The sequence below is a fragment of the Prosopis cineraria genome, unplaced genomic scaffold, assembly GCF_029017545.1.
Source record: "Prosopis cineraria cultivar Desert tree isolate PC_DT_omini unplaced genomic scaffold, ASM2901754v1 PC11, whole genome shotgun sequence".
Taxonomy (NCBI): Eukaryota; Viridiplantae; Streptophyta; class Magnoliopsida; order Fabales; family Fabaceae; genus Prosopis; species Prosopis cineraria.
The window spans coordinates 45,136,455-45,160,181 of NW_026555342.1; the positions used below are offsets into that span (position 1 = coordinate 45,136,455).

The window sequence follows — 23,727 nt, forward strand, 5'->3', positions numbered from 1 at the left end:
AGACACGGTGGATAATCTTCTCCAGCTTCAATGGAAGCCTCAACTCCGAGAGGCAAATGAAACAAACTATCCTTAACACCGAGGACGAATTGCTCAAGACCATACTCAAATAATACTGAAACTTCTCTGTTGTACTAGCTTTGATATGCACATGATATCGCCATAACAATGCTGAGCCATTTTTTTATTTTGATTTTGCTAGAATTCGGAAGTAAAGTATCTACAAATTCAGCTCAAGCAATTTATTATATAATTGGATCCTTACCACGGATAAGGATCCCAATCAATAAATCGCAAAAATGCTTCCGAAGTCTTCAATTTCCCGTTAAGTAGTATAAAACGCCACATCGAAACACAAATCAGAGTATAATATAATTGAACAGACTAGATTTTCCATTGATGAAACCATTATATCAGCGATTGCCCACAAAAAAGCTCCAAAAGGCAAATCCAACTAAGTCACATGAACTATGACGATTAAACATTAAACTATACAACTCTAACTGAATTCTCATCTCTCAAGCACGCTCACCCCTGAAGCCTTGCAAGTTGAATATCCTTGGGCATAATAGTGACCCTCTTAGCGTGAATAGCGCAAAGGTTAGTGTCCTCGAAGAGTCCGACCAGATAAGCTTCGGCGGCTTCCTGAAGAGCGGAGACGGCGGAGCTCTGGAATCGGAGATCTGTCTTGAAGTCCTGAGCGATCTCACGAACCAGACGCTGGAAAGGAAGCTTTCGGATCAGAAGCTCCGTGCTCTTCTGGTACTTCCGAATCTCACGGAGCGCCACCGTACCGGGCCTGAAGCGGTGGGGCTTCTTCACACCGCCAGTAGCCGGAGCAGACTTCCTAGCAGCCTTGGTCGCCAACTGCTTCCTCGGAGCCTTGCCGCCGGTGGACTTACGAGCCGTTTGCTTGGTACGCGCCATTGGAAGGATTTGATCAAAGTATATGATCTTGAAAAACGAAAGTGAAGAGAGATTTGAGACGGATGAAACAACGACGATTGGGTGCTGAGATAGAGTGATTTATTATACATACAGAGCTTTCGATTGGGAATTTTGCGCGCCGAATTCTAGATGGTCCTGACCGTTGATTTTAATGATGAATCGACGGGTTTTGTTTACTGAGTGCATGAGTGCTGCGGATAAAGAGAAGTGTGATTGATATTGAGGACCGTCGACGGGTTTCAATGTACCGTTTGGATGGAATCTTATATTGGCGAGGATCGATGACTTGGCATATGTGCCTTGCTCAAGAGCAAAATCAATCAAATAGTCAATTAATAAATTTACGGATTACGTACCATCACACAGTTTAAAAAAATAAGGCAATTACAATAATTATGTTTAAAAATAAATAAATTAAATTAAAATATCATGTATTAATTAATATAATTATGTATTAATTATTTTTTATTAATGTAAATTATGAAAGGTGATTTAAAAAATATATAATAAATATTTATTAAAATATATTATTTTATTCATAAAAATATATAAATAAAAAATTGTAGTTTTTTTAATAATAAAAATAGAATAAGTATTGTATATCATATAATATTATTATATATGTATGAATGTATCAAAATGGCAAAGTGAATTCTATACTTCGTTGGCCGGGCAAAAAAAAAAAGGTTAAGGTGCATATTTATTTATCAACTTTTTTGTCAAAGAGCAATTTTATTATTGTATTAACAAGTATTTTACTTTTAAATTATTTTTTTGAGAAGATAATAATTCTTTTTACAAGATACTTAGCGTTTCTCGAAAAGTTAGTTCAGAGATAAAATCACCACACTTATTAATATAAGGATAAAATTACCCTCGAGAAAAAGTTCAAAGTTAAAAATGTAATTTAATCCAAAATAAATAACATGTATATAATTAAATTTAGAATCAAGAGATTCCAGAATAAGATTTGACTAACTCATATGTTATGAATCTATGTATTAATCCTTTGAAAAAATGATAATAGATATTGATATAGGAGGGGACCAAAAAAATTTTAAAAAAATAAATTAATAAGTTGGGTCTTGAAACTCGAATCAAAACATATATTCATTTTCAAAAAATACTTATCAAGGCACAATCGCCAACTGATAAGGTGCTTGCATCAAGAGGTGCAACGGTGAGATGACCAAAATTTTACAATAGGAAGAATAATTGTGTAATTTAGAGTTATAGTTTTTTTCAATGAAAAAAAAAAACCACCCCCTTATCATAAATTATATGAAATTTTAAAAAAATTGATATTTTAAAATATAAGACATTAATAATTTTTTTTAATATTACATGTTTCATATATTCTTTCTCTTTAATATTATTTTATAAATAAAATTTTAAATGAAAGACATTTTTAAAATTTATAGTATTATCTTGAAAAATAAAGTTATAAATTATATTTTATAAATTTTATTAGTGTGTGTGATTTAATTTAAAAGTATTTTATAATTTTAAATATAAATAATACCTATTTTATTCGAAAATAAGAAAATAAAAAAGGGCAGTCGCTTGTACTGACACTCGCAAATAATTAGTGCTCAAAATATAACTAGAGAATTGTATCAATAATTGTGTAAATATAGTAATACAACAATTACATGCAATTTAAAAAGTTTATTAAAATAATTGTAAAATGGAGCTCGTTTGTAGTTTCTTATCCTTTTGGCCATCAAATACTTCCGTATCATTATAAAAAATGATCCAATATATTTTATTTGCCTCCTGAAAATAATTTCCAATAGCCCTCCTCTCAAGAAAAAAATCCATTTGCCTCCATAAAAATTTCATCTATCCTCTAAAAAAAATATAGATTGAAAATGAAAGGAATAAAAATTTAGAAACTAAATTCTTTATTTGATTAAACAAAAAAATTCCTCCACTACATAAAAGAAGTAAATAGCGATTGCATTTAAGCCATTCAATTGATACAGTACGGTTATATTGAGAAGCACCTTTTTAAGAACATTGTTGAGAATGCTCGATTGCTTTATCATAGAGATTGAAATATCATACTTTCTCCATTTTTATATATAAAATATTTTTTAAAAATTTATTTTATCTCTAAATATAAGGTGTGACAATAATTTTTTTTAATAATTAAATAATTTTATCTTTATCTTAAAAAATAAAATAAATTATTAATTGTATGTTCTTTCTATCACTATCACGATATTAATTATGATATTATTAGAAGTAAAGCTAAAAAATCATTGTATTTTTATATAAATTCAATAAAGCAATAAACTTTTATTAGTATGCGAAATTCAATTAAAAATATCTTATATATAAAAATAGAAAAAGTACTTCATTATATTAGTAGGAATTGTAACTCTGATGCTAATTATCTTGCTAATTTGGCTCATAGGTTAGCTTCTAGTTTTGGTACTTGTGATTTCTCCTCACCTTTTCCTCAGAAGACAACGGCAGATGATAATGTCTCTTTTGTAGACCTTAGAGTTTGTAATCTCTTTTGATTAGTGCAATTCATCTTTCAGTTAAAAGAAAAAAACAAGAAATTTACCTATCTTTGACAGTTTTATCTTTATGCTCTATACCTTATTCTTTGGCAATTGATTCAATTTTAACAAATTTTTTATCTCCAATGTAGCTCAATAAATATTTAAAATTATATTTTTTAAAACAAATAGTTAATGTTCAGGGCATTGGTTGGTGAGCTCAATTCCCTTCACAATTCCTTATCCAAGAATTCCCTCAAAGCAAACAAACTATATTATTAACATCATGAACACAACAGAACAGTTAAGTCTCCGCCGCAATATAATGAAGAATAATCTATCTGACTAGTTTTTTGTCTGCTGAGTTGAATTTTGATGGCCTTTATGGTATAGATATTTTTGCCAATTGATTTGAATGCAAAGATATGATAGACTCGCATATTTCATATTGATTCTGAATGTTAGGAACAGACTAACAATCAAATCACGACCATAATTGATAGAGAAAGACGTGATAATTGGCAATGCATCGGATATGAATGAAGTGAAAGCTGCTTGCAAACCTTATTGAATAAAAGTATATATCTTCTCGGTACTGTGCACATTCCCATGTGAAACCAGCTTGAACTTCTCTACTTAGTTTCAGTTCCGTAACCACTCTGATAGAATTTTACTAATAATCGTCAAATTATCCATAATAAAATTCTCACATTTCCCTTAAACCAATTGAAGACACGATGAATCTCAGTTCACTAGAAACAGAAATCTAAGCACAACATTAGATCAGATTCTTTTTCCCAGCTCAGGAGTTATTAAACTTGTTCAGAATTGGAAAGTGCCACAAATAGGAAACTGAAATTGGGGAAAAGAATTTAACAGAATCATTTGTGCCTTAGACAAATCCATTACATGAGAACTAGCTTACAGATAACTTCCAAAAGGTAAATCCATCAAAACCGCATTAACGACTAAGAATTCACCGATCTACTACTATACAAGCCTAACCGAATGCTCAAGCACGCTCACCCCTGATACGCCTCGCAAGCTGAATATCCTTAGGCATAATAGTGACCCTCTTAGCGTGAATAGCGCAAAGGTTAGTGTCCTCGAAGAGTCCAACCAGGTAAGACTCGGCGGCTTCCTGAAGGGCGGCGACGGCAGAGCTCTGGAATCGAAGATCCGTTTTGAAGTCCTGAGCGATCTCACGAACCAGACGCTGAAAAGGAAGCTTCCGGATCAGAAGCTCCGTGCTCTTCTGGTATTTTCGGATCTCACGGAGCGCCACCGTACCTGGCCTGAAACGGTGGGGCTTCTTCACGCCACCAGTAGCAGGAGCAGACTTCCGAGCAGCCTTGGTCGCCAACTGCTTCCTCGGAGCCTTGCCGCCGGTGGACTTACGGGCCGTTTGCTTAGTACGTGCCATCGGAAGGGCTTGATCACAGTATTGGCTTGAGAGTTGAAAGAGGAATGAGGAGACGACGATTCTGCGCTGGGATGGTGCGGCTTGTTAATATATACAGAGCTTTTTTTTTTTTTTTTTTTGAGCAGAAAATATATACAGAGCTTTTGATTGGGAATTTTTGCGCGCCGAATCATAGATGATCCTGGCCGTTGATTTCATGGAGGAATCGACGGGTTTTGTTTACTGAGTGCTGGGAGCTGCGGATGAGAGAAGTGGCGATTGCTATTGATGACCGTTGATCTGTTTCAAAGAACGGTTTGGATGGAATTTAATGATTGACGAGGATCCATGACTTGGCATGAGTACATACATAATTGGATTAGCTGGGAATGCAAGTTTGACTCCCTCCCTGATTTACGATCTCTAATAAATCAATTTATCTTATTAAGAAAATATAATTTTTAGTTTGTATTTATTTTATGTAGTGTCTCATATGAAAAATATGACACTGATTGATTCTCATTTTTAATACTACTCCTTATTAAGCGTATTTTCTTAAAAAATTGTATTCATTACATTTTAAAAACTAAAAAATACTTTATATTTTAAAACATATTTAATCTTAATCCGAGGAAATGACTACTTGGCACCGTCATATTTTACATTATTATGTAGATAAAAATATATAAAGTCTTCATTTGATTCTATATGTAACTATAATTATAGTTATAATTATTAATTATAATATTTATAAGCTATCATTTATGAAAATATTTAGTTGACATGTGTAAAAAATTGAACACCAATAAATTTTGAACTCACACTTTTTTCCAATTCAATAATTGTTCTGTTTTAAAAATTCTATTTTGAATCCAAGTTTGAGTAGTATAAAGAAATGGAGGCTGTTATAGAATGAGTAAAGATATAAAGGAAGAAAAGGGAAATATTAGAAGAGAATATTCAGAAAGTGAGAGAAAAAAGAATTCTCATTTTAATATGTTAAATACAATTGAACTGCCTCTTATTTATGGACACATATATAACTGACTAAAATAAATAAAATACATAAAATATTAATAACTAAAAAATATTGTAATAATCAAAAGATGTCAAAGTAATTGAAAGATATGAATATCTATATAATATCTTAAATATTCATAACATTTCTGCTTGAATGTTAACAAAAGATACCATGCATTGTTAAAACTTTATTAGAGAAAACTAATGGGATAAAAATGTAATGAAGGAAAAAAAATACACAATATTCTTGATATTGCACTATTAAAAACCTTACCATAAAAAACCCAATAGAAAAAAACATGATCGAGGAAAAAAGAGCACAATGTATATAAACTTCCATCATGACTAAATTAGTTAATATTATTAAACTTGCGAGCTCTAATATTATATATAAGGTTTTCAAAAGTTAAAATAGAAAGTGCTTTAGTCAACAAATCTACTAGGTTATTATTAGAACAAACTTGTTTTTGGATTTGTCCATTTTTCTAAATATCGTGTATGAAGAAGAATTTTGGTGAGATATGTTTTATTATGTCTCCTTTAATATATCATTTTCTCAACTGGGCAACACATGCAACATTATCTTTACATATAATTGTTAGGACCATTTTTTCAAAAGAAAAACCACAAGCACTTTGAATGTAATAAACCACAAATCTTAACTAAATGCATTGTCAACTTGCTTCATGCATTGCTAAAATTTATTTGTAATTAGAAGATGCAACCACTATAATATTTTTCATAAATCGCCATGAAATAGTTATGCCACCACACATAAACAAGTAGCTCGTTTAAGATTGACCATTATAAGGATCTAACATGAATCCTGCATTTACATAACCTATAAAATCCTATGTGATTTTGTTTGAATATAATAAATCCATATCCATAGTATCTCTAAAGTAATGTAGAATATGTTTAGCTCTATTCTAATGCCTTCATGTTGGTGAAGAACTATATCTTGTTAATAGATTGGTAGCAAATAATATATTAGGTCAAGCATGACTATCAAGATACATTAGTGATCCAATGGCACTAAAATATGATACTTCTGGACTAAGTAGTTTTTTATCTTCTTCTTGAGGCCTAAAATAATATTTGTCCTTATCTAAAGATCTAACAACCATTTGAGTTTTTAAAGGATGTGCTTTATCCATATAAAATCACTCTAGAACTCATTTTATATATGTTTTTAGGTACACAAAATTACTACCATTCAAATATTCAATTTTTAATCTAAGGCAAAATTTTGTCCTTCCCAAGTTCCTCATCTCCAATTCTTGTTTTAAGCAATTCATAACTTTTTGAATCTCTGTAAGAGCTCTAATAATATTTATGTTTTTAATATATACTATGATTATTACATATTCATTTGCATGAACAAATAAAATCATTCTTATATCCTTCCTTTATCAAATATTCACTAAGGTGATTATACTACATATGCCCATATTGTAAAGTCTCTACTTAATTCGGATTTTACCATTCTAAAATACACAATTATCAAACAACAATCACATAATATCAGAGTAATAGCTCTCAAATGGTTTTTAAAATGTGGGATCCCAATTTTGTCAAACATATATTCAAATCAAAGGACTAACGAAAGTGCAAACACAATTCTATTACTCAATGAAACACAGTGTTTCTCCCTTGAAAAAGTGCCATGTGTTGTAGCTTACACCATCATGCACCACAACATATGATACAAAGCAAAGTGCTCTATTCTTCTTTGTGTCATGCACCGCAGCGTGCATACAATGCGCTGTGGTGCATATGACAACAAATTCTGCTATCATACGATAATTCATAAGGTGAACTTTCGCCACGCGTCATTTTCATATTTGATGTTCGATTAGAGTGATTCAAATGACCACACGAACCTTATAATATATTCTATCTAATGATATAAGTTTAGACTCGATCTAACAGTCCGATCTAGAATTAGATACCCAAGTGTAAAAAAGCTATATTTCCTTTCAAAACATAGAACCCTAAGTGTTCAATTCTTATTCATTACCCTATTAGAGCACTTTGGGCTTTGAACTAAATTCAAAAGAATCACATACACCTAATTAACACTTCGAATCACGTACATCACATTAATTACTTAAATTGACCTCTCAACGCCATATTACACACTTATGGGCTTATATTAGGCACAATACATGTAACAATACTCTCTCTCTCTCTCTCTCTCTCACACACACACACTATCTCTCTCTCTCTCTTATTCCACTTCAATCATCTGACTCTCACATATAGGGCTCTGCCTCACCATACGGTCAAAAATGATAAATATACTCAACTCTTCCAAATGAGGCTTTGCCTCATCATTTGTGCCAAGTTCTCACATATACACATAATTTCATATATATACAAGTGGAACAAGTTACATAATAACATACATTTGCTTAATTGACATCCAGGCCTACCCACGTACCCACTACTATGGTATCCTCAATGAGATATAATGTCACATATCCAAGCAAGTTTTCAATCACAATTTATATATACATTCACATACTTATTTTCACATATGCTTATGCATCTTAATTGGCAACTTAATTCTAGCAACATATTATACATTTACTTATACAATGGTAGTCATACAATTACCAATCAAAGCTACTCTTTCCTCGCTTCCTTTTTTAGCCTTCTCATGCTCTCTCTACCTCGGTATTCAGATATAACCCAAATACCAGTTAGTAAGCAAAATTATAAACAAAAGATAAAGCAATATGTATTTCAATAAAATAGTATAGTGTGCATATACACAAATTCATATTTATCAATATATCATGCTCATACTTATGCACTCCTGGTTTTCCTCTTAGTGGATCAAGCTTTATGCTAGAACCAGGACTTACAGTTTTACACAAAAACAAGGCCCATCATACCTCTATCTCATATTAAGTATCTTCTTCGCATATGGGTGGTCTCCTAGGGCCTTTCTGGTGAAGTCAAGCTCTACGCTCAAGACCTTTAGAACTTTCTAGCCTTACATAGAGTAGGACTATGACCCTCTACCCTAGTTTAGGATACATTCGTGGACCATTGTCCGAGGTCCACTTTGGTGGAGTCAAGCTCTACGCTTAAGACTTTTAAGATCTCCTAAGTCCTTCCTAGTGGAGTCAAAATCTATGCTTAAAACCTTCAAGACTTTCTAGACTTGCACATAATAAGGCCGCGACTCCCTACCCTAGTCGTGGATGCAATGCACATATCTCTTCAGATTCATCTCATACATTACTCACACACCCGCATACATATTTCTTTCACAATATTGCTACTCTATCAGTTCATACACATAATGCACATAGTTATATAAAAATACTTGCAAATAATTTCATAAATAAACAAGTAAAAGGGTTACTCCAGTTACCTTTTACCCTTTTCACTAAGGGTTACCAATCGTAGTGAACTCCCAAGAGTATAAATTCTCACAAGCAACATCATGATATTCAATCTACACAATGTAATGCCCCTCAATCAATTCTTAACACTCAACATAGGTATTGATTTGGCTAAACCAAATCTCTTAACATACAAGACATTTCAATCAACACCTTTCTACTTCATATAATCCATTCTTTATAGTCACTAGCCCTATAAGTTATTCAAATGACTATAACACCCTCCTAACTCATTTTACCAAACCAATTTCTTAATTTCAACCTAATTATTTAGGCTAATTTTAGCTTAAACTCTTAAAGTTCAATTATTTAACTCTAGACTAGTCATAAAACCTTAGTTTCATATTTAAAAGCCCTTTTAAACCTTTCTTTTAGATTCCAACACCTTAAAACTTCCTGACTCAATTTCTTAACCATCCAAATTCAATAAAAATATTGTAAAAATGAAGCTCATGGCTGTACGATACTTATTCAACAAGTCATTAGCCGAAGCAAATTCCCAAACTCTAAATACTTGATGCCCTAGCAGAGAAGTTCCTTCCATACCTTAGATGCATTTTCTCTTCTTTCCTCTTTTGATTTCACGAGTTCTAACTTAACTCTTAAGTAAAATTTTGTGCCATGGGCTGCGGCATATGCAACTTCTGTGGCGGTGCTTAGCACAGTGAGAAAACTCTCATTGCTACTCACGCGTTATGTCCCGGATTGTTATTCTACCATTCAATCTTATAACCACATCAATCAACCAATATCACATATTAGTCCAACACCCAAAACCATAATCAATCTACTAACTACTAATTTATCCCTAATTAGCAACTAATTTTATTGGATTGAAATTTAGGATGTTACACATATAGTTTTAACACATACAAGGATTTATTTAACTTGATTGAGTATTATTCTCAAGAACATTAATTGCTTGCTTTTTGCAATTTGAATCCTTCAAGAACTTTTATGTAAATATCATTATCAAGAGAGCCATATAAATAGGCTATAACAACATCCATTAGGCGTAAATCTAATACCACTCATGTTGTATCTGCCACAAGTGAGTATATTTGATCAAAATCAATACTAGGTCTTTGTAAAAAAACCTTGAGCAATGAGTCATGCTTTATACCTTATAATGTCATCTATTTCATTTCATTTTCACACAAAGACCTATTTATACCCAATAGGTTTTACATCTTTAGATGTGCGGACTATAGTCTAAAATTTTTTTATTTTTCAAGAGATTTTAATTTTGATTCTATTATACCTTTCCATTTTGGCCAATTATTTATTTGTCTATATTCCCTAACAGACTTCAGTTTTCAATCCTCATTATCATTCATGAATTTGGTGCTATATTATATGCAAAATTGTCATCATCAATGTTAACTTCATTCCTATCCTATCGAATTCCATCCACAACATAATTTACTAAGATATCATTATATTTATCTATTTCAGGTACCTGTGTCTCATCTAGAATTGAGATTTTTGTTGTGTCTAATAACTGTTTTGGAGTTTCCTTTTCCTCAACTTGACCATTTAGATTCTTAGCTCCTTTTCTTTTTGAAAGATTTTTATTCTTAGAACCAATGAGTCTACCATGCTTTAAGTAGGTCTTGGACTCATTAATAGTGATTGATTGTCTAATAAGGAGATCAATTTTGATCAGAGCATTAGCAGTTGTAATATGTGATTTAGTTACTCTTTTTAGTCAACAAATACATCTGACAACTGATTTGCTAAACTGTGCAATTGAATTATCTTTTGAACTTCTTATTCACACTATTTTATATAAAGATATAGAGAAAACAATGATAATTCATTCTGACTACTTTTTCTCTCCCTTAACATTGGAAAATATGATTCATCAAAATGACAATCAACTAAATGTATTGTAAATAAATTTTCAGTTAATAGTTTGAGATATCTTATTATTGATGAAGGTGTATATTTAACATATATTCCTAACCTTCTTTGAGGTCCCATGTTTGTGCGCTAAAGTGGAGCAATTGGAATATAAGTCGCATAACCAAAGACTTTAAGATGGGAAATGTTAGACTCTCGACTCAAAATCATTTGTAAAGGAGAGAAATTTTGATACCTATTACCTAATGCGAACTAATGTTGCAACATGCATGATTGCATGTCCCCAAAGGAATATCAAGAGTTTTGATCACATGAGGAATAGTCTTGCAATCCATTTTAAGTGTTTAATAAATGATTTTACAAGTCATTTTATGTATGAACATGTGCTACAAGATACTCAATTTCAATTCCAATAGACATACAATAATCATTAAAAGCCTAAGATGTAAACTTAGTAACATTATTAAGGTGTATTTTGTAACATCCCAAAATTTACTTTAAAGATTAATTAAATTAATTGAGAGGTTTAATTAGTCCATTAAGATAATTAGGGAGTTTAAATAACCTTTTTGATCTATTGAACCCTACATGGGAGTTAAAATCAAACCCTATATGTGAGCGGTTTTGTGTTTTCATCTCTATACTACTCACTATTAGGTGTGTTTGTTTCCTTTTAATCCAAGCTTTATTTTTTTTAAAATACAAAATATTTAATGTAACATCCTCAATTTTAAATCCAAATTAATTAAGCTTACATAAACTAATAAAGTATATCTATGAGGTGTGTGGCCAGAGAGGCTTAATGGGCGTGTTTGGTCTTGATTTCAATTTTAAATGTGGGTTCGAAGGAGAATTGGATCACCCGAGAGTAGAAAAGGAAGAATTTCTAAAGAGAGTAATTCTGTGCCATGCGTCACAATGTGGGGTTGGTCTGCCGCAGCGCATGCGTGACAACACGCCTGGAAGAGGCTCTCTGTGCCATGCATCGTGGTGCATTGTAGGTTCGCCGCGATGCATGGTCAAAATTTTACAATATTAAGTCGCGAATCTAACGTGAAGAAGAAGAGAAAACAAAAGAGAACAAGCAAGTGGCAAAAAAGCTGAGCTAGGGCTTGAAGAAACTAATTGTTTGGAGTAGTTTGGAGCTTATAAACACCAAAGGTAAGCTTTCTTGCTTAAATTTTCCTCTCTTCTTCCATTTTCTTAATAGTAGAGGTTAGGGTTTAATTGTTAATGGTGATTTTCGATCCATAGAAGTTATGAGGTCGAACCCATTGACTTAAATAGAGTTAATGGGGGTAGATTGAGCTAAGTAAACTTAATATTTATGATTTTATGATGATTAGTGATTGGAGGACATGAAATGTCCGAGATTCCCATAATTTTGGTGGTTGGGAATAATGTGGCTTTATTTATGCCCATTTAAGAGCTCAATATTATAAATGAGAGTTAAAGGAAGCTAAGAAGCCTTATGGATACTTCTAGAGGAGTCTAGAATAAATCTTGAGTATTAAGAAATGATGAAATGTTAGTGAAAAATAGTTCAGAATGGATATTGATGTTTTGCATGGTAAATGCTTCTAGTGTAATTACTATTGGCACCATTTAAGTTCTTGAAAGCTTTGGGAGTGAATAGTTGAAGGGTGAAACCTTTGACCTCTCAAAGGTTTGAGGCAACTGAGAAAATTCTATCTTATGCTTGTGTATGTCTATTAGTTTGTTGATTTATGAATTATTATTGAAATGTATAAACTAGAGAAAATGCAAGTGTAGCTTAATTTATGAAGAAATCTACTAGATCAAAATTTGTGAGTTTTATGCCTTGTGATGCAAAATGTTTCCTTGAGAATAATAGTGGTGGATTTTTGTAATGATTGTGAATTGGGAGTTTAAAGATTTTGCAAATAGAGGAGTAAGATGAATCTTTGTTTAGGAGGAGTTCAATGATCTTTGAAAATAGGGAAGTTCATTGATTTTAAAAGTGTGAGATATAATGAAAATAGGAAAGTTCAATGATTTTAAAAGTGTGATGTGCAATGATTGTGAATTGAGAGTTTAACGACTTGTTTGGTTTTAAAGTTCCATGAAATGTGTTTGAAAAGTCCAATGATTGTGTAATGATGAAGTTTAATGAAAAATGATAATGTGAAGTTCTATGAATTGTATATGTGTGAATTATGGCATGAATGTCTATTGTATGATCTTAAGAGGAAGGAGTTTGTCTAGAAAGTGGAGTAGATGATAAATCCACTAGGTAAGGCCCCATCTGTGTGATGGATTGCCTGGATTAATTATATTTATATTGTCCTATTGATTCAACGAGGGACTCAAACTTAGCTAGCTATTCACTAGTTTAATGAGGAAGCTAGTCTAGGGCATATGACACCCCATAGTGTGAGAAATAGGGGAAGCCGTGATCCATAAGTGAGTTGGGTATGCCTTGGCCGGGTAATCCCCTCATAAGTGTTTAGGCTAGGGAAGTTAAAGAATATAGAATATCCCATTGAATTATAGCTCACGGTTTCATGTCAAAGGAATAAGGAAGATATAAGGGAGGTGTAATCATGCATATAGTGAGCAAAGACACTTGTTGTCTATATTGAGTCCATAATGTTGATATGTTGAGTTGAGTAATAATCTTTGTCATTAGGCTTGTCAATGATTTGTGTGATCAACTCTATTGATATGAAAGGTGCTAAAAACATTATTTTTTTCTGAGTAGATGCCATTATGTGAGCTAATTTCAAATGTTTCTCATGGGTTAAAGTATTAATATTAATTTTCACTTACATTTAAACTAATTATTATTCATTAGTATGAGCTACTCGGACCTTGGTTACTGAGTAGTTGTACTCACCCCGTTATTTTCAATATTACAGGGAATAGCCCAAGAAGTGGAGACAAAGAAAAACAACCCGAGGCCTAGAATCGTGTTTCTTTTGTAATAGGCCTCCTTATTTTGGATAACTTATGTGTATGACAATTTCGATTGCTAACTAGGATTTCCTTTTTTATTACTTAGTTGCATTAACTGAAATGTAAATTGTAATGATATTTTGAGCCCTAGGGAGAGAGTTGATTATTATGTGTTATAATGATAGGGCTAAAATACTAATACAAATGAGGGTAGAGAATAATATGTGATGATTTGAAAAATCTTGATGAAGATTGTGATAAACTCTCCCTTCCTGTGTTTTTGAGTTCAAGGGGTTGAGTAGTAAAAATTAGATTTAAAAATATTTCTTGTGTCTTGGTACGTTGCATGAGTTGATCGTGATGATCTATATAGGATCACATTGTTGTTAGAGGCTTATAATCCTTGGTATTTTGTTTGGACGCTGGATAATGTGAAATTTGTTATAATAGCTTAAGTTTTGAAAATGGTGTCTAATTTTTGTTTTAAAAATAATTTAAATTTGAGATCGATGCCATTAGTTAAAGCCTGGAAAGAGCTTCCTTTAGACTCCTAGTTCACGTCATTCAGACATCGGACAAAGATTTAAGGTGCATTAGAAGTTGGCCCTAATGCTATCAAATTGACAGCAAAATTCACTATCAAAATTTGTGCATTTGCTTCACGATGCATGACGTCACAAGCCGTAGTGCACGCCTTATAATTTTTTAGAATTTTCTTGTTTCAGATTCTTATACAAATGCACTCACTTATGAAATGATCACTTGCTTTTGCATATTTGCAAACTTTGATTTGTCTCTTTGCAAGACTTGAATTGATTTTAGCTTTATAAACTTGGGGTCTCCATTTTGTTAACCAATGAGAATTCTGTATTTGATGTTTACTATTATCTCATTTTCTTAAATTCTTGGGATCTAGGTTTAATTATGGGATTAGAAGGAGGATATTACACTTAATGTTTCTTTTATTATTATTTCTAGTAGTTAAAAATGTCAATAGAAAGTATAAGAATAAATAAATTATTATATGTTAGGCCTCTTTACTCATTTTGCCTTAGGGCTCAAAATCTCTTGAGACTGCTGATTGATCGCTGTATAAAATTTCTTCTTTGAAATCACAAAATATTGCCTCTCTCTTTTAGAAGTACTTGCTCTTTCTATGTTTCTCTTAATCTCTTTGCGTCACCAAGTTCGTCGTTGCTAATGCAACCTCCACTTCCATTATGACTTGATCTGATCTGTTGTTCAAAACACATCCTTGTATATATAAGCAATGTCTAGCTACGATATTAGCTTATGAGTTCGTCCATTTTTGGTATTTAAACTTAGTTTTCCACTTTTCATTATTGGTTTTACATTTTGCTTCAACATCTATCCAAAATTTAATTTTGTTTTTGCTTTCTAAATTCTTTGTTTGTGAGCAATCGATCACCATAAGAGTATGGCCATTATCTTTATGTGAGGTAAATTGAAAACTTGTGTTGAATAGGTAAGCATTGAACTAAATGTTAGCTTAAAATCATTTTTCATCATCTTCATGATTTTAAGACATTCTTGATCCAAACTATGGACTATGTGATGGATGAACTTGTATGATTAAAATCATGGACACTGCAGACCAGTTAATTAGCATCTTGCTGAGTTTTTCAAGTCAGTGTAATTTTGATAATGGCTTCTAACTTGTAAATTTTAAGCATTATACTTTTTAGTCTTTATATTCTGTACAGAAAATCACATTTTAATTGCATTAGCGCATTATCAACCTTTAGCATTATCCAATATGTGTGCGGGCATTTATGCCATTTTTGGAGCTTGGACTTAAAGATTGAATGGGAAAATGGAATGGACTATAAAAGGAACCAAATCCTCTCAGTACTAATATTTTAAAAATTAGACCGAACAATGAACCCAAAATATCAATAGGTCATAAGTCTCATGATTTAACCGATCTAATAATAATTAAATAAGAAATAATATTTACACACACACACACACATTAAAAAAATAGGCCAAAATAGTTTAAACACTCTGGGTCTCTGGCTTTTGTTTTGGGTCTCTGAGAATTGCCCAAGTCAAAACGGGTCAACTATCAAAATGGGCTAAATGTTTGGTTCAAACTGCTTTCTTCTTCAAGTGACGATCTAACTCTTCGAGATTTAAAACAATGCTCATCACCTTTCTTTCTCAGCAGCCCTCAGCATCCAACTCCTATGCATTGAAAAGATCAAAATTTCCACCATAAACACATTACATGGCTTTTAAAATACATATAAATAGTTTGTTTTAAAATAGTAAAAAATACATTTTGAAATATCATATAGGCGTCAGATCTTGACTAAATAAGCTTAGCCTTTTATATAAATGTATCTAATTATAAATTTAAATCTAGCCTTTTCGTTAAACGAGTCAAGCTGTAGGCCTCTACATGCTTACAAAAATAAGTGAATAAACTCGTAGAAACCTATAGCTTGACTTATTAAATTGTGACCTAACTTTTTTAACAAGATGGCCAAGCCATGTGATATGTGTAGTTTGAGAATTTTCACCGTTTCAACACACAAGAATTGGATGCTGAGGGCCATTGAGAGGGTCCGCTTCCAACTCTAAACATCTAATATGTTGGAAACATGCTAACCATCAAATCAATACTGAAAAGCAAAGAAAGTTGGAAATCTAAACTTTAAGCTATTAATTTACTTACTCTGAACTATAATATAATTGTTTAGTCTAAAATATAAAATATTAAATAATTTTTATAATTGTTTTCTCAGTAAGGTTGTGGAAAGAAAATTGGGTATTTGATCTTGGCCCACTCAAGAATCTATCCTGCACTTATATTCCAGAAAATAAACTCAGCAGATTATTGATTTTGTTATAAATTATCACTGCTGGAACTGGCCACTCCTTCTCGGCAATCTCCTCCCCACAAAAAGCTGCCTTCTAATTAATGCCACAAACTCTCCGTTGCTTGAAGATGGAGAGGCCAAATGCTACTGGAGCCTATCCACTAGCGGTCAATTTACAGTAGCATCAACCTATCGAAGCTTCTGTGAATTCCTGGTACAGAAGAAAGACATCAGAAAATCATCTGGAAATGGCCTGGCCAACAAAGAGTAAGATCCTTTCCTTGGCTCATAATGAGATACAAACTTCTCACCAACGCTGAGAGCCCAGATAAAATTTCACTTGCAACTACTGTGGTAATGCACCAGAGGATTTGCACCATGCATGTGTTGAGAGGTTGCCAATTCGCTTACTTAACATGGATCCAGGTTGTGAATGAAGACTTCATCTTTGACTTCTTATCTAAGCCTATGGACAGGTGGCTCGTTGATAATATCCATCCGACTGGAACAAAGTGACTCTAGGGACTGTTATACGGTAATGCCACATATGTGAATGAAGAAAAGGTAGTTTAAGCCACCCAAACCTTATTGGAGAAGTCTCTGCTCCATTTGGATTGATTACTTTTCATGTTCTAAAAGGATTTTTTTTTACTTTTGGGATGGGTGTATTTTAAAAGGATTCAGTTTCGGTACTCCACCTCACTCAGCGAGCAAACTGCATCGTTTTATGAGTTCCCCCCTCTTTTTCCCTTCTAAAATCACAAAATTATTATAATAATAAATAAATATTATATAATTATTTTTATTATATTAAATAAATAAATTTAATTTGTTGAAATTTGACATCAACAATTCAGATATAGAATTTGACCAAAATAATTTAGAACTACACTGAAAACCCAAAAAAAAAAAAGAATACCTAAGCATTTTAAAACAGGGATTAAGTCTAACAAAATAAGTTCATAGCTCTTATCGTGGCAAACAAAGTTTGAATTCCTGTTAAAAGAGTTTTCTATATTTAGTACTTAATTATATTTTCAACAAGATTACTTCTAATAAATGAATACTTGTGCATCATCAATAAAATTTTAAAAAATATTTTATAAAATATTTTTAACTATATTTTTAATTTTTTTAGTATAGTTTTGAATTGTTCAAGTCAAATTCTACATTAAAATTGTTCAACTCAAATTTCAACAATTTAAATTTATTTATTTATTTAGTTAATATAATATTTATTTTTTATTATTATAATACCTATGGTTTTAGAAAGAAAAAATCATGTGAAAACGACGTTGCATTGAGCACAGTATGATGAGTACTAAAATCGAGTACATTTTAAAAGAGACCAAATGCGCTTTATAAAAGTATTTTTCAATGAGTTTAAGTATGCGTTTGATTTTTGATTTGTCAAAAATTTATTTGATAAAAGTTCATTTGATGAATGTCAGTTTAGTAAAAGTCAGTTGTTATAACGAAATTTGTGTTTGAATATATTTTTTTAAAAGTCAATTTGATATATTGAAAGTTATTTGGTTGGTGATAGTGAAATGTGCTTTTGAGTGTACAATTATAAAAAAGGACATTAATTTATAATGATTTATAATTTTTATTATACAAATGTAATATCTTTAAAATATTTAAAAAATATAATAAAGATTTTAAATAACATAAATTATGATCTATAATGTTAAAAATTTGATCTCTAGTTATTTGTATTTTTTAATTTGTAATTTTAAAAGATGTAATAAAGATTTATAATTTTTAATATACATTAATGCTAAAAATTAACATGATTAATTATTTAATTTATAATACTAAAAAAATTGATGCCTAATTATTATTATTAAAATAATAATTATATTTTTAATGAATTAATTATTTTTTAAATAAAAGAATAAGAGATTAAATTTAGGGTAGTATGGTTAAATAACATCTTACTTTTCAAATTCACTTTTTAAAAGTTTCAAATAGTTATATTTTAAAAATTTATTTTTAGCTACTGTTTGAATGTACTTTCAGGATGTATTTTCTTATAAAATATTCTATCCAAATAATTTTTAATTTTTAAAAGTAAAATTTTGCTTTCTGAATATGAAACAGAGGAAAACTAAATGGACCCTGAATGTGAATTTTTGAAAGCTCAACTTGCTTACTTTTCAAACGTAAATATGAAAGATGAGATTATTAAGACTGGTATTGACTATAATAAGCTTATTACTTCGTTGTCTCTTCTCTCACGTTTTCACTCTCATCTCTGCTCTTCCCTTATTATTTTATGTTATTATAATTGTTTTTACATTTTTTAAATATTTTTAATATATTATATTTGTATAACATAATTATAAATTATTATAAATTAATGTGCTTTTTGATCATTATATATTAAAAAACACATTTTAAAAGTATAAATTATCATTAATTCAAATACTTTCAATTTATTAAAATAATTTTTTACAAAAATATATTTAAATATAAATTTTATTATAATAATTAATTATTACCGAATTAATTTTTATTAAATAAATTTTTAATAAATGAAGTTTTGATAAATTAAAAGCTAAACACACTCTGTCTTCTTGGTTCTATACACATTCCCTTGTGTACTTTACAAAGGGTGCTTTGTTGATGTGATTTTTTCACCTTATATGACGAGAACCTGAAGAACAGGCCTGGAACAGAGTGACCCTAGGGACTGTTACATGAACAAAACTATGAAATTGACTTGACATGCAAATAGCCTGTCAGATTTTGCACCTTTACCTGCTCCAAAGAACAAGTTATCAAATTAAATCCTTTGATGCGCCATAAAACCAGCCCAGAAATTAAGCCATGCCTTGGAACAGGACCAATCAAGAGAATCAACCAAGAACACCTGTCAGATCAAAATTGATAATTGCTACGCATTTTATTGGTATAAATTATGGTTAATGTTGATTTAAATTCTGTGGCCTCTTCTTTAGAATTTCACTAATAATCATCAATTATCAATTTTTCAAATCTCCAGGCAAACGCATGAATAATTTTCTTGAATGATGAATCTCAGTTCATTAAGAACATAAGTCTAAGCGAGGGATAAAACTGGATAGTTAATCCCTTCTCACGATCTGGCTTTTGCGTTCAATTCAACGATCGATCTCACAAGTGCCCAGAAATATTCAATTTCTTATTCAGAATCAGAAAACGTCACAATAACGATTCATTGAAAAATAAGGGGGCAAATATTTAACAGGATCACTGTTTTCATTGAAAAATCTAATACATCTGAGCTTGCTTACAGTAAATGCATAGAAGTTAAATCCATCGAAGTCTGATCCACAATAACGATTAAGCATTAGCCAATCTCCTATACAAACCTAACTGAATGCTCAAGCACGCTCACCCCTGATACGCCTCGCAAGCTGAATATCCTTAGGCATAATCGTAACCCTCTTAGCGTGGATAGCGCAAAGGTTAGTGTCCTCGAAGAGTCCGACCAAATAAGCTTCAGCGGCTTCCTGAAGGGCGGAGACGGCGGAGCTCTGGAATCGGAGATCCGTCTTGAAGTCCTGAGCGATCTCACGAACCAGGCGCTGAAAAGGAAGCTTCCGGATCAGAAGCTCGGTGCTCTTCTGGTACTTCCGGATCTCACGTAGAGCCACCGTACCGGGCCTGAAGCGGTGGGGCTTCTTCACACCACCAGTAGCCGGAGCAGACTTCCGAGCAGCCTTGGTCGCCAACTGCTTCCTCGGAGCCTTGCCGCCGGTGGACTTGCGAGCAGTTTGTTTAGTACGTGCCATTGTATTGATCCAATCACCGTGTTAGACACAAAGCAAAATTTGATAAACAAGATTATTGTGGTTTTCGGTTTAGACGGTGCGATTTGTATTTGTATGTGTCTATAAATATATATGCGTGGAGTTATGGACACTCGCAGCTTCGGATTGGGCTTTTTGGCGCCGAGTTGAGGATGATCTTGGCCGTTGGTTCAATGTTGAAATCAACGGTTTAGTTTACGGGAAAGAGGGGAAGCAGCGGATTGATGAACTTGTGATGGCTTGTTTCGACCGTTGACTGTTACAGTTTTACGGTTTAGATGGAATTATATTAATGACGAGGATCGATGACGCGGCATATCAGCCTTTCTCTGTGGAGAGGGGACTGAGAAAGGCGAAATATATGCCTTGCGTTGCGTGCGTGTGCGCGAGGTACCACAACCTTAACGAGGCAAAAAACGGAATAAAATAAAGGATAAATTAGCTCCCCTTCATTTTATTTAAATTAATAAAATTTAAAAAAAATAAACATAAATTATATTGAATAATTTATTATATTAAATTCTTATTTCATAAAATTTTAACTACATGTTTGAATATTGTTTTAATCAATTTATATGTTTAATTTTTTAAAAATTATTAAATAAAGAGATTTACATAATTAAAATTTTTAAAATTAAATAATTAAGTAAAAAATATATGCATTAATTTTTTGAGTAATTTGAATTATTTTTAAATAATATTTATATTTAAAATGGGGTATTTTGGTATAATATATGTAACTTAATGATCAACTAATAATTGAATAAATGAAAATAAAATTTTAAAAGTAAAAAAAATGTTTGTATTTGTAACTACTTATACTGGAGATTGTTCATACAGGTTTCAAAAATAAAAAGGAAGTATATGCAAATAAACAGGTCCTACATCCTATTTAGCGATGAGAAAAAAATCCAAAAGTCAACAACTTGATCTTAACAAAAGTAGGCTATATAGGCCCTATTTGATATGAATGTATGAATTTTGATGGATCGGGAATGAGATTAAGATTGAGATTAGGATTGAGGTTTTTAAAAATGTTTGGTATGGAGTAATATTTGAATAGAATAATTATATTAATTTTATTTTATAATCAATCAAAAAAATCATTAATTTAAAAAACATTGTTGGAGCATCTGTGTGATGAAGATGAATCAAACAATGCTTAATGGTGAGTCAAATGAAATCTAGAACTCCAACTGGATTTTAGGGAGAAAAAGAACTTGAACCAAATTTGAAAGATAAGCCTTGAAAGGAAGACTTAAACTAGATCTGGAGCTCGAATCTGTTAATGGTGGGACGTTGAACCCATCAATTTACAACTTGAACCCAAATTTAAAAGAAAATGAACTTGAACCCATCAATGGTAAACTCAAACTTGAATTAGTGACTTGCTGTGGACTTTGATGGTAGGAGAGGAAGATGAACTCAAATCTAATGAATGCATACTTGAACACATCAATGCCGAGCTTGATCAAGAACCATGAACTAGTGACTCACTATAAATGTCAATGGTGGGAAGAGGATGAAGCTCTAGCTCATCAATTGATGGAGAAGGGAGGAACATTAAGATGCAAGAGGAAGGGACAACAAAGACACTGTCCGGGAGGGGAAGGGACACGCAAGAGAGAGAGATGGGTAAGGGCAATTTTGTCTAAATATTTTCAATCCCAAAATTGATTTTGTAATATCAGGGGGTGAGTGGTCCCGAACAATTCCATGTAAGGTGGGATTGGAATTGAGATTGGGATTAAGTTTGAATTATTCAACGATTCATACCAAACATAAAAAGTTAAATTTCTAAATCCCAATTCTAGTCCCTAGCTTTTAGTCCCATCTACCACATAAGGCCATATTGTTTAATCTGCCCCATTCGTCTTCCTTGTTGCAACCATGGATCTCTCTCCAGTTCCACAAATTAACATGTGTAGTATGTTTCAGTTATATATTGTTCACGCTAGGCTTAAGCTATCTAAAACATGCATATAATAGGTTATGACTAGAAAAAGGATAGGCTAAGTTTATAACGTGTCATACTGATGGAAAGGAAAAATAACATTGCAAGCCATACCAGTGTATACAAACTAAGTCGTGGTTATTTGGGTTTGATTTCAATAAAATAATTTGATGTCTCTTAGACAAACCTCACGAGTCCAAAACAAACAACCACATTGAAACTTCTTGAAACCCCTACTCACTTTACAAGATAATCAATTCAACAATTAGAGCCTATAACATTCGACTGTTGTAGCAATAATCGTCTCATATAGCCCCCTTCATTCCAGGCCGATCATAAGTTCCAGCACCACATATTGGATAGGTTCCCAAAAAAAAAAAAAGAAGAGTTCAATGTGGGGTTTGTAATATTAGAGAGATAATTTAACTATTCAATATTTATTTTGCGAACATATAATGGCATCACATTAGACGGTTTATAGCCATTCAATATAAGTTTAAATAACTGTTCAATATACCTTTTTTGTAATGGTGCTTCAAAATACTTGTAAATCTAAAACCCACCTTACTCCACCTCACTAAATTAGTCCAAATCAACCTTTACTTAGTCTCATATTAGTCTTGAACCCGAACACTCATAGAGTGTGAAAACTAAATGAATGTATAAATTCCAAGAATTAAATCCATAACGCTAATAAGATTAATCCTATTTTAATTCTGAGAAGTAAAGAATAGAAATAAAAATGGAGCTTTTGCACACATAGTCTATATCATAAAACCAAATAAAAGAAATATCTTATTCTTTTTTAATTTTCAAAAATAACATTTTTAATATTTAGTTAATATTTAATTTACAAAACTGTCATTTTAAAATTATAACACTATTTTTTGCAAATATCAGAAGAGACTTAAAATGCAAGAAATTAGGTGAATGAGAGAGACAAACATGAGCTACAGTCACGATAGAAGAAACAACTCGAAGACGAAAGAAAGCAGAGTAGTGTGAGCGAGACACTGTCAAGATGACAAGAGACAAATGTGAGGCTAGAGACATCTACA

At 31.8% G+C, this 23,727-nt stretch overlaps 2 protein-coding genes across 2 annotated transcripts; both read right to left on the minus strand.

Annotated features, from left to right (window-relative positions):
• Positions 1 to 367: 367 nt before the first annotated feature.
• On the minus strand, positions 368 to 4,951 carry LOC129286558 (histone H3-like centromeric protein CENH3). The gene is made up of 2 exons (XM_054922502.1): positions 4,477 to 4,951; positions 368 to 1,011 (listed from the first exon to the last, which is right to left on the minus strand). The coding sequence occupies exons 1-2, from the start codon at positions 4,879 to 4,881 to the stop codon at positions 529 to 531; spliced, it is 888 nt and encodes a 295-aa protein (XP_054778477.1). The 5' UTR covers positions 4,882 to 4,951; the 3' UTR covers positions 368 to 528.
• Positions 4,952 to 20,128: 15,177 nt separating this feature from the next.
• Positions 20,129 to 20,793, minus strand: LOC129285761 (histone H3.2). The gene has a single exon (XM_054921630.1). It carries the CDS (start codon positions 20,695 to 20,697, stop codon positions 20,287 to 20,289), a length of 411 nt encoding a protein of 136 aa, XP_054777605.1. The 5' UTR covers positions 20,698 to 20,793; the 3' UTR covers positions 20,129 to 20,286.
• Positions 20,794 to 23,727: the final 2,934 nt, after the last annotated feature.